Raw genomic sequence first — 18,147 nt, forward strand, 5'->3', positions numbered from 1 at the left:
TATCAAATCTAAGAATAAATGGATCTGTAATGTTAGGATAGGTAATACTAAACATCAGAACACTACACTGTAAAAAATTTCTAACCTCTCCAAGTCAAAATTTTCTAGTGACTGGTCACATCTAAATTTTTTAATTCGCCCAAGTGCAATTCTTGTTGCAATAGTCTGTTAACATTGGCTCAATGAGAAATAATACGTCAGACTAATTGAAAAATGTAGATGTGACCAGTCACTAGAAATTTTTGACTTGGGGATGTAATTTTTTTTTTACAGTGTACATTTTAACTCTAATGTACGTGAACATTTATAAGTTAATCGACAACCACAGAACAGCTATTGTAATTACAGATACAAAGTCGAAATTGATCAATTTTCTATTATTTTCTTTGTAAAATGAAAACAAATGTATTCATCCTTGGATATTAGAATACAATAACCCACAAAAACATCGCCAATATGCATTTCAATGCATAGGTAAAACCTTTATGGGCACATATGAAACGCATGTGCCCCAAACTGGCCAAAACAGTCATTCTGACCGTCATGGGAAAATAATATGAAAATATAATAAACTGATTTAGTAACCAATATTTGTTTTAGTGAGCAAAAATATCATGCTGTAAAATTACAATGGAAATATCATGCTGTTAAATCATAATAAGAGTATTCTCCACTAAGCGGGCTAACTTGGGTTGTTTTGGGGGCAAACAGCGTGCATCAATTTCACTGACGCTTGTGGATCAGTTACTTAGTCAACACAGGTAATCTCTACCTTCCATGTGCAGCTCCCGCACACAACCTTATGACATTTGTCACAAGTGTCCTTTGTTTTGTTTTTCTTGCAGTTTCTCCGCAATTGGCACTGCCTTCTCCTTCCCATCTGCTCCTGCCTTGGTCCTGGCTCTCGCACCATCAGTTGTGTAGCTTTTGCTCTCATGTGGTTGGAGCGAAGTTCATTTGCAAGTTTCATTATGAAGTTTCTCCGTGACATCCTCTCATTGGTGCATTTCTTGAACAGGATGGAAGCATTTATTGCAGCCAGGTCAAGTGTATTATAAAACACAGCCACTGGCCATCTACGTTTGGGTGCTTTCACTGAGTATTTCCTCGCCATTTGATCTACCACATCAACTCCGACCTTGGTTCTGTTGTAGTATGTGATTGTCTCTGGTTGAGCTTTTTGGCCACTTGTGATGGCAACAGCTGTGTGGACAGTGCTGAGAATGCAGACGTTTTTCCTTGCTTTGCACTGATAGACTGTTAGCGTTGCATTGTCACTTTTCAGCACATCTGTGGTGAACAGCGGCCTTTGCTCCTTTACGCACGGGGGGAGCTCTCGTCTGCTTTTGTTTACTGTGCCAACCAGGCTGGTTTTCTTGGCCTGTAGTGCCTTGGCCAGTTCGAGGGAAGTAAAAAAGTTGTCAGTGGTGATGTTCCTCCCCTTCCCCAGGTAAGGCTCAACCATTTTCAACACCACACTGTCTCCTAGTTGCTGACCTGGCCTCCATGTCTCGTCTTTACCCAGATATGGCGCACGCGCACTGTTCAACATATATTTGGTATCGACGTCAGCAGCGAGCCGATCAGGTTTGTTTGCTATATACTGGATGAAGCTGCACCTTGCTTTTGTCGGGAAGAGCTGCTCATCAAGTTATGTCGGCACCGGGCTGGTGGCAAGCGATGCTGTTCTGGACGAATCTCTCCCAAACCTCGGTCATCAGGGCAAACTTATTATCTTGCAGGCGTGTGCGTCTGGTCTCCTTTTTGTCGAAACGCAGGAATCGCATGATTTTTTGGAATCTATTTCGGGACAAATGCTCAAATGAAAAAAGCATAGCCCCAGTCAGCTGACCAAAAGCTCGCCAAGCCCATGCTTTTTCCACCCTGCGCCCCACAAATGTAGATTAGAGCAATAAAGGCCTTTAGTTCATCCACTGTCATTTCCCATGAGCTGTCCTCCTTGACTCTGTGTGCCTCAGCCACGGTGCATCATCAACCAAACATAGGAAAGTGGTGAGGGCATCTTCAATGTTGCGCCTGGCGTGCGCTGTGGGGCCTGGAGCTGCTGTCATGACATTTTGACTTTGTCGCCTTCCTCTATTTTCACCCAACTGTATAACAGTCCACACTGTGCCGTCTTTCGCTGTTTCATGCCGCTCTGCTATAGGTGGATTTAGTGGGACAGATTCATCCAGTGCTGGGCTGAGTGCTCTTGTGGTTGGCACAGCACGCACAGCTGATGATCCAGGATTTTGCACTGTTGCCAAGAAAATATAGCCTAATTAGTTTTTTATTTCATGAAATATCTATTTTATCAGGGCTAATATTAGCCTATGTATGGGCTAAGAAACTCACAAGATCGCATAAAGATCACAGCCTAACGTACCTGGAACATTAGCAGATGGAATGACAGCAGATGCAGAATTGGAGGAGTCCAGCCAGGTTTTTTTTACACAGGGGAATTATCTCTGAATCATTCTCTGAATCACTTCTCAGAGCCAGTGTCAGATGAACTTTTAAGAGACCAGGAGGCATCACTATCGGAACCTGCTCCTCTATCAGCCTCAGCCTCATCAAGGCTCTGAAGCATGGCTAAAGCCTCTGTGGCAGTCATTCTTCTTGCTGACATTGTTCTGATATTCTCTTTTCAATTTGGTTTTAGCTCAAAGCTAAAGCTAGATTTCAGCTTTGCAATAGACTAAACAATCAACTACAAGAAATTGTTGCTAGGCAACGGTGATGCATCTTCAAGAGCAGGAAAATGGAGCAAAACGGTCTGTAATGCATACGGTCAGTATGACTGTTATGGCCATTCAAGGAAGAAATACTCAAAACTCTTTTGTGTCTTGTAATTTTAATAAAATAACAATGATAGAATAAAATATAGACACATTTAGGAAAAGTCAGGGTCCTAATAGTTACATGGGTTTTATTTCAACAAAGTTATTACATTGCACAATTTTAAAACCGTCAAAATGACTGCCTTGTTAGTTCTAATGTTAAATGAGAATTAGAAATGTTGCTTTGGTAACTAACTGAAATAAAATATGTTTAAAATAAAATTCTTATTTATTTACTCACTTTCATGTAGTTTCAAACCTGTGACTTTCTTTCTTCCTCTACATTTTCTGTTATGCAAAATATCAGGTTTTTTTTATATTTTATGTTCCACAGAAGAGAAAGTCACAGGATTGGAACAATATGAGGAAGTAAATTACACAATTTTTATTTGTGTGTACTACGTCTTTAAGTTGAAGTACTAAAATTACTAAAACTAAAGCTGAAATAAAAAGTAAATTAAAGCTAAATATAAATATAAAAAAATGAAAAAATGAAATTGACAAATCTTAAATAATATAAATATTAAAATAAAAAAATTGCAAATCTTAAACTAAAATTCAAAAGGAGAACTGAAATATAAAAATAAAGGCCAATATTAATAAATACTATAATAGTATATAAATACTACAACACTGGTCAACAGTTGTATATGATGGGGCAGAGAAAGATGAGTGATGCCTGTGATGTGTGTAAGTGTGTTTGGACAGTGTGATGTGTGTGATACCTTGCATTTCCTCCTGTCGACACTCTTTTATGTCTTGAGCTGCAACTGTGTCCAAGGCTGCATTTAGTTTCTCCTCCAGATTAGCTCTAAACATATCAAACAGATTCAGGAATGTCCACAGTCAAGTTATTTAGATTGACTATATTAGCAATATAACAAAAATATTAGTTATTTCAATTTCAATATCACTTCTAAAATTTATATAATAGATTTTTCACTCATGTATGCTGCAAATTATTTTCATACTGTACATAGGCTACATCTAAGGTATAAGCTCAAAGCATAATTGAGTTCAATCAGGAAACTCAAATGTTTCTCAAATGTTATTTTCACAATTGGAAATAACATGAGTTTTCGGTGATTGTATCACAATCGGATTGCGCTTGATCACAATAAAAGCAAGTTGTAATAACATCAAAAGACACATTGTGATTGGATGACTAAACTTTTTCTTATAATCCCCATTCACATGGTTTATTGAGGGGTTAGTAAAGACAGAAAACAAAAGAAAAGCATTTTCATGTATCCATCGATGTTTTTAAAATGGAAAATAACAAAAATGTATTAGTTAATGCAAACCCTCATGTACTGTATATGCAAGTAGCGATTTTCTCAGGCTCTATCTGATCATACCGGAGACAAGACGCATGCAAGTGTAAATACAGTCTGGCCCAAAAAGCATCCAGTTAAGAAAAACATGGCAGGTGTAAAGGAGGCCATAATGTTACTATGTTACTTGACATCTATGACCATTGTTTTGGTGCATGAATGTACTCATTAATTCTTATTCTAGACTGTGAATGCAGTAAGTTTCTGTCAAAGTGTGTTAAGCCACTGCTTTTGAAACTTCCTCTTTTACCTTTAAATCACTTCAACTCTGACACCATCCAAATCTCTCCCCCACTGAGATGAAGATATAAAAAGAAACCCCGCTAATTAAATAGCTCTTAATTCACCAAGAAATCAAAGTGCTAAGTGACAAGAAACATAAAACCCCTGGCTGGGGTGTGAGGATTTCTTTTCACCTAGACTGAGAAGGGATTGGGGTGGGGTGCAGGGGGATATGAACAGACAAGTAGCGAATCTAAACCCAATTAAGAACCACCAATTAGCTGTATGGGTTCTGGAGACTAATTAAAAGGGGCAAAAAGAGGCACTTTCAAGTTATTATTAGGACCCAAAAGAAGCCTGTTGAGGATTTGGGTAGGCCCCAGGGAGACATCTGCACCTGAAACACACACCTAGTTCCCCTCCCATTTGTTCTAGTGCAGTGGTAGAGGAACCTCTGCTGAATTGCAGTGGCTTAGTTCATCATAGTGTAACTACTAGCAAAGAACTCTGGGTAATACTCCAGTTGCATCACAACAAGGGACCTAGTTTTTTTTTTTTTTTTTTTTGTTAAGGAATGATCCACTTACAAATTGAGATTTCTAATCACCATGTTTCACCTATTTTGGTATAAAACCTGTGCTTCTAAAATCAACTCCTTGTCGTATTGTGCTAGAGTGCAGCATTTATAAGCAGCAGTGCAAGGTGGTTTATTAGCATTCCAGCTGTGGAGATCAGCTGTAGGTCTCTCATGACCCCACCAGCCACTCCAGGAAAACAGTTACTACAGCTTCTCTTTTCATAGATCTCTTTTCAACACCATATATATATACACACACACATATATGTATATATAATTTTTTTTATATATACAGCAGGTTTTCCCACTTACAAAGCATGTAGAAGTCTGTATTTTTTATCCCAGAGTACCTTCAATAATAAATAATAAGTACCTTCAACAATAACTTCAACTGTGAGTGACAGAATCTAAAACAAAAATCCAGAAAATCACATTGTATGATTTTTAAGTAATTAATTTGCATTTTATTGCATGACTTAAGTATTTGATACATCAGAAAAGCAGAACTTAATATTTGGTACAGAAACCTTTGTTTGCAATTACAGAGATCATACGTTTCCTGTAGTTCTTGACCAGGTTTGCACACACAGCAGCAGAGATTTTGGCCCACTCCTCCATACAGACCTTCTCCAGATCCTTCAGGTTTCGGGGCTGTCGCTGGGTAATACGGACTTTCAGCTCCCTCCAAAGATTTTCTATTGGGTTCAGGTCTGGAGACTGGCTGGGCCACTCCAGGACCTTGAGATGCTTCTTACGGAGCCACTCCTTAGTTGCCTTGGCTGTGTGTTTCGGGTCATGGTCATGCTGGAAGACCCAGCCACGACCCATCTTCAATGCTCTTACTGAGGGAAGGAGGTTGTTGGCCAAGATCTCGCGATACATGATCCCCCCATCCATCCTCCCCTCAATACGGTGCAGTCGTCCTGTCCCCTTTGCAGAAAAGCATCCCCAAAGAATGATGTTTCCACCTCCATGCTTCATGGTTGGGATGGTGTTCTTGGGGTTGTACTCATCCTCCTTCTTCCTCCAAACATGGCGAATGGAGTTTAGACCAAAAAGCTCTATTTTTGTCTCATCAGACCACATGACCTTCTCCCATTCCTCCTCTTGATCATCCAGATGGTCATTGGCAAACTTCAGATGGGCCTGGACATGTGCTGGCTTGAGCAGGGGGACCTTACGTGCGCTGCAGGAATTTAATCCATGACGGCGTAGTGTGTTACTAATGGTTTTCTTTGAGACTGTGGTCCCAGCTCTCTTCAGGTCATTGACCAGGTCCTGTTGTGTAGTTCTGGGCTGATCCCTCATCTTCCTCATGATCATTGATGCCCCATGAGGTGAGATCTTGCATGGTGCCCCAGACAGAGGGAGTTTGACCGCCATCTTGAACTTCTTCCATTTTCTAATAAGTGCGCCAACAGTTGTTGCCTTCTCACCAAGTTGCTTGCCTATTGTCCTTTAGCCCATCCCAGCCTTGTGCAGGTCTACAATTTTATCCCTGATGTCCTTACACAGCTCTCTGGTCTTGGCCATTGTGGAGAGGTTGGAGTCTGTTTGATTGAGTGTGTGGACAGGTGTCTTTTATACAGGTAACGAGTTCAAACAGGTGCAGTTAATACAGGTAATGAGTGGAGAACAGGAGAGCTTCTTAAAGAAAAACTAACAGGTCTGTGCAAGCCGGAATTCTTACTGGTTGGTAGGTGATCAAATACTTATGTCATGCAATCAAATGCAAATTAATTATTTAAAAATCATACAATGTGATTTCCAGGATTTTTGTTTTAGATTCCATCTCTCACAGTTGTAGTGTACCTATGATAAAAATGACAGACCTCTACATGCTTTGTAAGTAGGAAAACCTGCAAAATCGGCAGTGTATCAAATACTTGTTCTCTCCACTGTATAAAAAATATTTTGATGGTGTGAAACTCGCCTCTATCAATCCCCTCTGCTTTACAGTCCCGGTGTGTCTTTGAGCGAGTACATAATTTGAATAACAGATGTTTATTAGTAGGCCCCTCTCTAGAGCTTGTTGTATACATTTCAGCATAGATAAAAAAAATATATAAAAAAAAAAAACTGGAGATGGAAGAAGGAGAAAAGTGTACACTGAAGGAGAAGAATAAGTAAAAAAAAACACTGTGATTGGATATTCTCTGAAAGAGCACGAGGAAGTGATGATACGTGTTAAAGGTCCATCATTTATTTTTTCTGTCATAGTCACAGGCCTTAGAGCAAAAACATTTACCAAATATATTTTCATTATTTCTTTTCTCTTTTAAGCTAGGACAGTGAGAACAGAGAAAAACAGTAATGCAAAATTCAAACAAGGCTTAGACAGCTCTCAGATTCTCTGCACCTGAATCAATGGCATAACACACTGCAGCTGGTTGCTGGCCACTATTTGCACAACATCAAAGGCTACATGGTACTGTACAAGATAGCTTGAAAGACATTGAGAAGAAAATTGGTATCATGCATCATGCAAGGACCGTTTAACACTCGGACACTCGGAGCCTATGGAAGGGGATACAGACCATTACGGACTACAAGCCCCCACCGCGGACCTGTGATAGTAACATCTCTCTGCTGAACGAGGTGAACGCTTTCTTCGCTCGCTTTGAGATACAAAACAGCTCCACTGCACAGAAGATTCCACCTTCTCCCGGCGACCAGATGATGACGCTGACCCCAGACAGCGTGAGGAGATCATTTAGAGGGATCAGTGCACGCAAAGCTTCGGGTCCTGATAACATTCCTGGGCGTGTACTGAGAGACTGTGCAGCAGAACTCACTGATGTCTTCACAGACATTTTTAACATCTCCTTAAGTCAGGCTGTTGTCCCAACATGCTTCAAAGCAACCACCATCATTCCAGTTCCCAAGAAGCCGTTTCCATCCTGCTTTAATGACTACCGTCCAGTTGCACTTACTCCTATTATTATGAAGTGCTTCGAACGGTTAGTCATGCACCATATCAAGTCTGCCCTCCCCCCCTCCCTGGACCCCTTCCAGTTTGCATACCGGTCAAATCGCTCAACCGATGATGCCATCACAACTGTCGTCCACTCAGCACTCACACATCTAGACAAAAAGGACTCATACGTCAGAATGCTGTTTATAGACTTCAGTTCTGCATTTAACACTATCATCCCTCAACAGCTCATTCACAAACTGGTCCAGCTGGGGCTCAGCACTTCATTGTGCAACTGGCTGTTGGACTTTCTAACTGGAAGACCTCAGGCAGTACGGGTCGGCAGTAACACATCTAGCACCATCACTTTGAACACTGGGGCCCCCCAAGGATGTGTGTTGAGTCCCCTCCTCTTCACTCTGCTGACCCATGACTGCACACCGTTATACAACTCCAACCTCCTTATTAAGTTTGCGGATGACACGACTGTGCTGGGTCTCATTAGTAACAAAGATGAGACAAACTACAGGAGCGAGGTGAGCCGCCTGGCCAGGTGGTGCAGTGACAACAATCTCTCTCTGAACGTGGACAAGACGAAGGAGATTGTTGTAGACTTCAGGAGAGCGCACACTCAGCATACTACTCTAACCATCAACGGTACCACTGTGGAGAGAGTGAGCAGCACCAAGTTCTTGGGTGTGCACATTTCTGAGGACCTCTCCTGGACTATAAACACAGTAGCACTGGCCAAGAAATCACAGCAGCGTCTCTACTTCCTCCGTAAACTGAGAAGAGCCAGAGCCCCGCCCCCCATCATGTACTCCTTTTACAGAGGCACCATCGAGAGCATTTTAACGAGCTCCATCACTGTGTGGTATGGGGCCTGTAACGCATCTTGCCGGAAGACTCTACAGCGCATAGTGAGAGCAGCTGAGAAGATCATTGGTGTCTCTCTTCCCTCCCTCCAGGACATTTACGGAACTCGTCTCACCCGCAAATCCCTCTGCATTGCAGGTGATCCCACTCACCCGTCATACAGCTTCTTCAGTCTGCTGCCATCAGGGAGGAGACTGCGGAGTCTCCAGGCCAGGACCAGCAGACTGAAGGACAGCTTCATTCATCAGGCTGTCAGGAAGCTGAACTCGCTCCCGAAATTACCCACCTTTTTTTCCTCACAAAAGAGCAACACAGGCGTGACACTGCGTCCTTTTCAGGATGTCATTCCGCCTGTGCGTTTCTGGATGCGGTCGTTCCCTGGCGCCAGCAGACGGCCACAATAGTTGCACTCGTGTTTGGGCATTCAGCACGCTGAGGCAGCTTTTGTGAATAATTCATGTTCCCATTGCGGTTCCCCCTGGTGCCTTTCTTTCCGGAGGTGCATGAGGAGCTCACCAAGTCATGGTCGGCACTGTATAGTGCCAGACTACGGCCTATTGGCTCCTCCCTCCTCACCACCCTCGATGGCGGAGCAGTCAAGGGGTATGTGGATCTCCCGCCGGTGGAGGATGCCGTTGCTATGCAGCTGTGTCCAGCGTCCGCTTCCTCTTGGTGGGGGAATCCACGCCTCCCGTTCAAGGCTTGTAAGTTTTTGTCTGGTCTCACGGCGAAGGCTTACAAAGCCTGTGGACAGGCTACTTCCGCCCTGCATGCCATGGCGCTCTTGCAGGTCCACCAGGTCAAGGCGCTCATGGACATGCACGAGGGTGGTTCTGACCCAGAGCTCCTCTGGGAGCTCCGTTCGGCAACTGACCTCGCCCTCCGGGCGACGAAAGAAACCGCATGTTCCATCGGTCAGGCGATGTCCACCTTCGTGGTCCAGGAGCGCCACCTTTGGCTCAACCTGGCTGATATGAGGGACACCGACATCGGTTCCTGGATGCCCCTCTTTCCCAGGTTGGGTTGTTCGGTGGCGCAGTCGAGAGCTTTGCCCAGCAGTTCTTGGCCGCCCAGAAGCAGACAGAGGCCATCCGACACATCCTGCCCCGGCGGACCGCTGCTGCCCCCACCCGTCCGCCGACCGCAGACCCTCCGTTTGCGCATCGCCGATGTCGACCTTCTGAGGCATCCTCCGCTCCCGCGAAACCTCTTCAAGCAAAGGTGCCGCTCCTTCCCCCGGTGGAGGGCCAGGCGGAGAATCTTTTGTTTGCTTTTGTTTCTGTTCCGCCACTTGCCACTCCCCACTCACTCTGCCCTTCGACAGAAGCAGGTACATGTTGCACCACATACTATGCCGCTATGCCGTTCGAGTTGGGTCCCTGCATTCCACTGCGCTACCCCACCCCGGGTACATCTGTGGTGCCGTTGGTCCTGCTTGCACGGTGTCTGGGAGCCTGGCTAGTGCTCCCCAGCCCGACTCGCTGGCTCATCCGTACTATCAGACTCGGCTATAGGATTCAGTTTGCCTGGCGTCCCCCAGCCTTCAGGGGCATTCAGTTCACCCATGTTCTGGTGGACAATGCCCCTGTGCTCAGGGCAGAGATCGCAGTCCCACTGGCGAAGGACGCGATCGAGCCAGTCCCAGTCCAGCCCAAGAAAGGCGGTGGGTTACAACCAATCTTGGACCTGCGTGTCCTGAACCGGCTGCCACTCATGATGTTTATGCAGAAATGCATTTTCAAGTGCATCCGCCCCCAAGATTGGATTGCAGTGATCGACCTGAAGGATGTGTAAAGTACACATCCTTCAGGTCGATCACCGCAATCCAATCTCGATTCTCCCTCGACACAGACCGTTTCTTCGCTTTGCGTTCGAGGGGCGGGCATATCAGTACAAAGTCTTACCCTTCGGGCAGGCCCTGTCGCCCCGTGTCTTCACGAAAGTCGCGGGGGTGGCCATTGCTCCCATGTGCGAACGTGGTGTTCGTATACTCAACTACCCAGTCGAGAGAGCAGTTGTGCAAACACAGGGACAAGGTGCTCAGTCACCACAGCCACCTAGGGCTTCGGGTCAACTGGGAAAAGAGCAAACTCACCCCTGGGCAGAGGATCTCTTTTCTCGGTATGGAGTTGGTCAACACTTGATCGAGACTTCCACGACATTCTTACGTCGAACGTGAGTGACTGAAAGGGAACATCTCGGTTACTAATGTAACCCTTGTTCCCTGAAGGAGGGAACGGGAGACGTAACGGGAGACGTAACGTCCCATCGCCACCGTTGCTGACCATCACTCTACGGCCATCACAATCTCGGTTCCTCAGCGAAAAACAATGTGTGCGTGCACCTGCTTTCTGTTCATACCCACGCTGCGGGGCGGGGCGCGTGACACGATTCACGCACACCAGCGGTCATTGGCTCGTTCTGTAGACACTCGAAGATGATGGGGACTCCTGAAGTGATCCCAATTGTTCGCTCCTTCAGGGAACGAGGGTTACATTAGTAACCGAGACGTTATTGCATTTAAGGCGAGACACGGCAGGCAAAAACATAGTTTTTTTTTTAACTGGACAATTTAGAGATTTGGGGATATTTGTCTTCAATAACGTCTTCTTTCAGACTTGTGGTGAAAAAAAGTCAGAAATACACATTTCAACAAAAGTTGGCGTTCTAAATCATCCCGCTGCTCCGCGATCGTTGCCTGCACCCTGTCATCACATACACCGTTAGAAAGCTCTCTCTCTCTCTCTCTCTCTCTCTCTCTTGTACAATGCTGTCGGATCAAATTATGGTAATTTCCTTTTTATCAGCAACCAATCGTGAAAGTAAAAGGGGGGATTTAACTCTAAATGTGCAATCTCATTGGCTGATATAAATCTTTAAAGCCCGTTTTCTCAAAATGAATTTTTTCTCATACTCCATGTCCGAAATCTCCACTTCAGTAGCACCTATATACACCAAACATTCCAGTTTTGTACCTAGTTATATTATATTATATTATGAAAACATTTACAGAGGGATTTGTAAATACATTATTCCTAGCCTGATTTATATAACATTTTATTCTAAAAAACATGGCGAAAATCTATATTTTAAGGCTATTGACGATTTACAGGATAACGAAAGTAGTAGATATCCATAAATTCCTCTGTAATTTCTTTCCCATCTAATATGTGAACACAATGAAAAAATCATTTTGAACCTGGCTTTATCCAATACTCAGATTTCGTTTTTTTAAATATATGCAAATTAGCGTATATTACATTAGATAAGGCCTAATCTGCATATTTAAACATTAAAATACAGAAAACTTGTAATACATTTTACATCTTAATGTAGGTAATCAACTGGGAAAGTTTCATGGTGATATCTGCTAGTTAAAAATGTTACCCTATTCACCTGTAGTGTCTCGCCTTAAGTTGAACATTTTTGTGTTTTACATTGGGGTACAAGTGAATAAAAACCACGACAATTCATAATAAACGTATTAATGGAAAACTGCATGTAAATGGGAGTAAAGAGGTTTGCTCATCATGTATTTTTTTTTTTATTAATTAAGTCCTTATTCTGGCTAAGTTTACAAATGCATGAGGGGTCACTATCTATGTATCTATGTATGTATCTATCTATCTATCAATCATTAACACTCCGCATAGCAACACTCTAGTAACCACCTTGAGTACCCTAGCAACCGCACAGCAACACCAACAACCACACAGCAACACCCTAGTAACCATCCAGAATACCCTAGCAACCGCACAGCAAGACCCTAGCAACTAACCTGAGTACCTTAGCAACTGCATAGTAACACCCTAGAAACCACCAGAGTACCTTAGCAACCATATAGGAGGGAGGGCGTTTTCACATTTAGCTCCTAAACTCAGGAATGGCCTTCCTGATATTGTTCGAGGCTCAGATTCGCTGTCCCAGTTTAAAACTAGATTAAAGACGCATCTCTTTAGCCAAGCATTCACATAATACTAATGAACAGCAGCTACACTAATTATTTCCCATCTGCTTTTCTGTCGTTATCTCGGGACGCTAGTTCGTCAGCTCCAGTCTGTATCCAGCCTCTCATGGAAACTTCAGATGCCCCAACACCCGTGCAGAGACGACTCGAAACCCGTGAGGAGACGACTCCACGCCCGTGAGGAGACGACTCGACGCCGGCGATATGTTATGCCCTAAAATAATGCATGATTAACTAACTGTATTTTTCTATGTACATTTCTGAAATGCACTTTCTGTAAAGCTGCTTTGAGACAATATGTATTGTGAAAAGCGCTATACAAATAAATTTGAATTGAATATAGCAACACCCTGGCAACCACCCCAAGAACCTAAGCAACCAAACAGCAACACCCTAGAAACCACCTGAGTACCTTAGCAACCGTATAGGAACACCCTAGAAACCACACCGAGGACCCTAGCAACAGCATAGCAACCACATAGAGTACCCTAGCAACCGCATAGCAACAATCTAGCAACCAGCCCGAGCACCCTAACAACTGCATAGCAACTAGGGCTGCACGATGTGTCGTTTAATCACAGATATCGCGATGTACGAATCCACGATAGTCACATTGCAGGATGTGCGATGTAGGCTGTCGTAGTTGATCCGTGATTGATTCATTAACCGTACAGGGCAGCTGCTCCCCGGCCCTTGACCAGTGGCGGTTCTACATTGAATTACACCCTGGGCGAGACCCCCTTCGAGCGCCCACCCCCCCATAAGAAATTTTTCTTACACCATTGGCAGATCATGTTTTGCTTGTTTTAAGCAAAAACTCAATTTTTATTTATTTCCCCGGAAAACAAGACTCAATATCTTATGTCATTTTACTACTTTAGTAAAATAACGTTATGCATCTTTATTTAAGAAATGTTTGATATTTGGACTGGAAACAAGACAAAAATACTAAGTAAGAAAAGCATTTTTTGCAGTGTAATAACTGAACTTGTAACAGTTTTGTTGCAAAGCACAATATTATGGTGAAATTAGATCTCGTGTTTGAGTTAAAACCGAATTATTGTTAAGCATAGAAAGAATCATAGCAAAAAGGCTAACAAATAAGAGTTATACCCACCAATTAATATTGCCCCTTCATTCATGACATGGATACCGTAATCATACAGAGAAAACATAGTTGCATACCTTTATCTTTCGCTCGTTTCTAAATTGGGCACCTGATGGCTTTGACCTTTCTTGTCCATCTCTTATTTGGCACTCGACATCGACAATCAACAGATTTCCCCTGATCCCCCCCATACCAACTGTCACTCACGACGAGTCACGACCAGAAGTCAAGACTAAACCAATTCACCTTGGTGGTGGTGACTAAGTAATCGTTTTGTAGTCCCTATTTTTATTAGCCATTCAGACAATTCAGAAAAACAGATATGTGCAGGAAATATAGAGGCCTGTATTTATAATATTATGAATGAAATGTGCGTTATTTGGAAGAAAGTCGAGGTGTGACTGACTTAGATAACTATATGGATTGCCCGGTTCGCCCGTGCCAAAAACCGCTACTGCCCTTGACGCATGTGATTCGTGGATTAATTGCACAGCTTAACCATCATAGAGTGAAAGTTTATCATTTGCATGTGTTTTTAAGTCCTGTCAGTTTAACCGAGCGCATATAAGAACGAGCAGAGAGAGAGAGAGAGCGAGAGAGCCCCGGCCGCGCGCGCGCTCACCTTCACCGTCTTCAAACAACACGAGCGCTGTCTTGCTCTCTCTCCCTCGCGCATATTAATCAAAATCAATTGACACGATGATGTCGAAAACAAAAAACAAAAAAAACTATCCAGTGATGAAATGTTTTCTGTGTTGACAAATCTTGTGCGATATCCTAAACTGCGTGCCGTAGACTACACGTCCGATTCGCGAACTAATGATTCATTTGAACCGATTCAATTTAATGAATGGTTTAAACAACTGACCTGTCCAACACTGAACTCACGAGACGTCTGAATTGGTGTATAAAAAAAATCTGTAACACTTTACAATAATGTTCTATTTATTAAACTATTTAACTACATTAGTTAACATTTACTATTAGTAAACTGCACTTCTACAACATTGTTAATTTCAACATTTAGGCTATAGCCTACATTATTGAAATCAAAAGTTGTACAGTATTTGTTAACATAGTTAATGCACTGTGAAGTAACATTACCAAACAATGAACAGCTGTATTTTTATAAACTAAGATAAACAAAGATGAATAAATACAGTAACAAAAGTATTGCTCATGGTAAGTTCATGTTAGTTATTAGATACATTAAATAATGTTAACAATTCAAACCATATCCTAAAGTTACAAACAAATAATTTACTCTAATTTAAATAATACTCTGATGTTTAAATCATTTAAAATGAGAATGTAAGTGTGTTTACCCCATTTTTGTTTGTAAGAAAAAAATAGATTAGATTTCATATCGCAATATATATCGCAGAAAAATAAAATATCGCAATGTCATTTTTTCCCAATATCGTGCAGCCCTAATAGCAACACCATCTATCTATCAATCTATCTATCTATCTATCTATCGTTTTCTGATAGAAAATATTGCCTTCTATAACTTAAAACTTTAAGCTTTAAAACCACTTAAAAATTCTAACTACTTCAAACTTTAAGCAGGAGGGCGCCCTCAAACGGAAAGTCCACCAGAGAGTCCACTTGATCCACATGGTGCCCCATGGTGCTTTGCATGAATTATGGGTGTAACTTCCGTTAAATTGTAAACAATCAGTGACATATTTGCTCTATGAATGCAATAATGTTAAAAACTGGTCACAATGAGATGACTTTCTACTCACCGTTCAACCATTGAACATTAAAAGGATATTTAAAAGTGTATAAACATCAATAAAGTACATTGAACAGACCACGAATGATCCCAAAAAGCACCGCTGTTTCCGCAGCAAGTAATGACAGGTTAAATATTACCATAGTAATATATCTGTATTATGTAACATACATTGCCTTAATCAAAAAATGTTCATTTAACTTAAGCATTGCGTGATAATATTTCAAAGTGCTTTCCGTCATTTTGACAGATAGTACATTTATGATAAACGCTGTTAATAGGGATTAGAAGTGAAAAAAGGAGACAATTATATTTTAAAGCATCCAATTGAAAAACCACTTGGAAAGAGATTGAGAATTTTGGGAGAAAAACAAGAGATTCTTTGTGTATTCCAGTGAATTATTAATGGGATATATCGTAAATTAAACCGGGAGAACATACCACAAATGCAGAGATTATGTTGTTGTTTTTTCATACTGTTTCAGCGGAATACAAAGGAGAATATATATATATATATATATAATAATAATCAGGAGGAAAAGAAAGCAGCAACTGAAAAGAGCTCTTGCCATATATATTCTTGTGATACGTATCACATTAAAATACCAAGCGTTACATTATTCTCTCATGACGTCTGACAATAAAACATGACGAAAAAATTACAGTTCATTCAGTCAAACTGACGGATAATGATTATGGTGCAAGCTTATGTTTTGAAATTATTCGTTTCAGTCTTTTTGAATGGAAGATCCCCAAACTGGAAGTGTCACCCATAATTCAAAAGATGTTTTGACTGATTAAACAGGAAGAGAATAAACACACGATTGCGACAGTATATGGTTTATCCTATACAACAATAGCATTTCTGCCTCATTCTGTGAAAAGAAGCCACATCACTTTACAGAACAATATGCTGTTAATTTAATACAACATAATATAATATAATATAATATTGCACTAATTTGCTTTGGTTTCAGTACAGACACAATATATAAGCCAATTATTTTGTTTTAGTTACATGTTATATAATATCACAATTTCACACAATATAAATAGGTATTCATACATGAATATGTAGTAGCCTTTATATTTTTGGAAAGGGATCCCTCACTAAGGTGGTTTTCCCCATGATCCAAAGACATGCTGCATAGGTGAAACTGAGACCATAAATTGCCTGTGGGTGTGAGTGAGTGTGTGAATGTGTGAGTGTGTGTGTGCTAACCTTGCAATGGACTGGCCATCCATCCAGTGTGTTACCAAGAAACTGGGATAGGCTCCAGCATCCCCACGACCCTACATAGGACAAGTGGTTTGGAAAATAGATGGATGGATGGTCCCTTGCAAGGAGATCATTAAAATTGGGGGCCCTTAGCATGAAAAAGTTTGAAAAGCACTATACTAGAGGTCATTGACATCACATGGATTACTGTCAGGCAAACTTTGCATGATTTAGATTTAGCCTAAAGTCTTGTTTGTGGCAAACATTTGCACTCTGTGTGAATAGGCCCACATCCATATTAACATAACAAGCATGGGGGCAGCATAATCTGGGGAACTGAAAAGTGTTGCCGTCAAGGATAGAGTTCCTAAAATTAGCATTCATAAAACTATAAGACATTTCCATTTAAATGTTAAAATCCAGAATAATGGAGCTAAGATGCAAGCAAAGAGATATTTCAATAACACCTACTACTAGTTTCCTATCCTAAAAATGAGCTAAAGAAGCAGCAAAACATTCAATCATTGAATGGTGAGCTGCATATTTTAGGGCATCATTAATCAAACAAATAATTAATGGAGGGGGCAAAAGTTGTGCTAGTCTTCAAAACCGACATCAAGCATTCTGCCTTTATACGTTCTTCCATTTCTGTCTCTCTGTCTGGGACCCAGGGCAAAAAGACACTCATTACTCCTAATACCTTATAGCAATCAAGATGAAAAGCAAAAAACAGCAGCACAAGAAGGGTAAACTTTATTAAACTTCATTAAAGTCAAAGTCGGGGATCATGTCTGTAATGGTCACACTCAGTGGAGGGCGAGCAGCGTAAATCATCTCAAAGGCTTTTTTCCAGCTTAATGGCTGGGTAATTTATACTTTGATGTCGTTTGAGTGTAGCTATCACTGTCTAAGGGCTGTTTATTCTGTTTATGAGGCCTCAATAATTCCTGGCTCTTTTTACCCATAAACCCTAAGCAACAATTAACAAGTGCGGACAACCCGAGTAGAGGCAGATGCATAATGAGGAAGAAAGAGCAGATGAAAAAAAAAAGCTCTAAGAGCGGGGTGGGGAAGGGGGGTAGAGATTACAAATGGGCACAGTGCAAATGATACCAAAGCAAATCCAGTCATGTTTCGCTACCAAACAAGATATTTTAATCTCAAAGCATCCAACACTCAGCTTTAGTTGCCCAAGCAATTGACTGAATTGCTCAATTGATATTGAATGTTCTCTCCAGAGAGCTATCCAGACCTGTTCCTGACAATGGGTTTGGGTCGGCTGTGCAAGCGTTCCTCTGTTATTAAACACAGGCATTCATAGGTCGTTCTGTTTCCCTGCTGATTTTAATATG

At 41.8% G+C, this 18,147-nt stretch overlaps 1 protein-coding gene across 5 annotated transcripts in view; it reads right to left on the minus strand.

Annotated features, from left to right (window-relative positions):
- Positions 1-18,147, minus strand: part of cntln (centlein, centrosomal protein) — a 154,135-nt gene that overhangs the window by 37,904 nt on the left and 98,084 nt on the right. For all 5 annotated transcript variants that reach the window (XM_082165635.1, XM_082165638.1, XM_082165637.1 and 2 more), the window contains one exon: positions 3,566-3,651. In XM_082165635.1, coding sequence (XP_082021761.1) covers positions 3,566-3,651 — 86 coding nt within the window. The remainder of the gene's footprint in view (positions 1-3,565; positions 3,652-18,147) is intronic.

The sequence above is a fragment of the Leuciscus leuciscus genome, assembly GCF_965113295.1.
Source record: "Leuciscus leuciscus genome assembly, chromosome: 3".
NCBI lineage: Eukaryota > Metazoa > Chordata > Actinopteri > Cypriniformes > Leuciscidae > Leuciscus > Leuciscus leuciscus.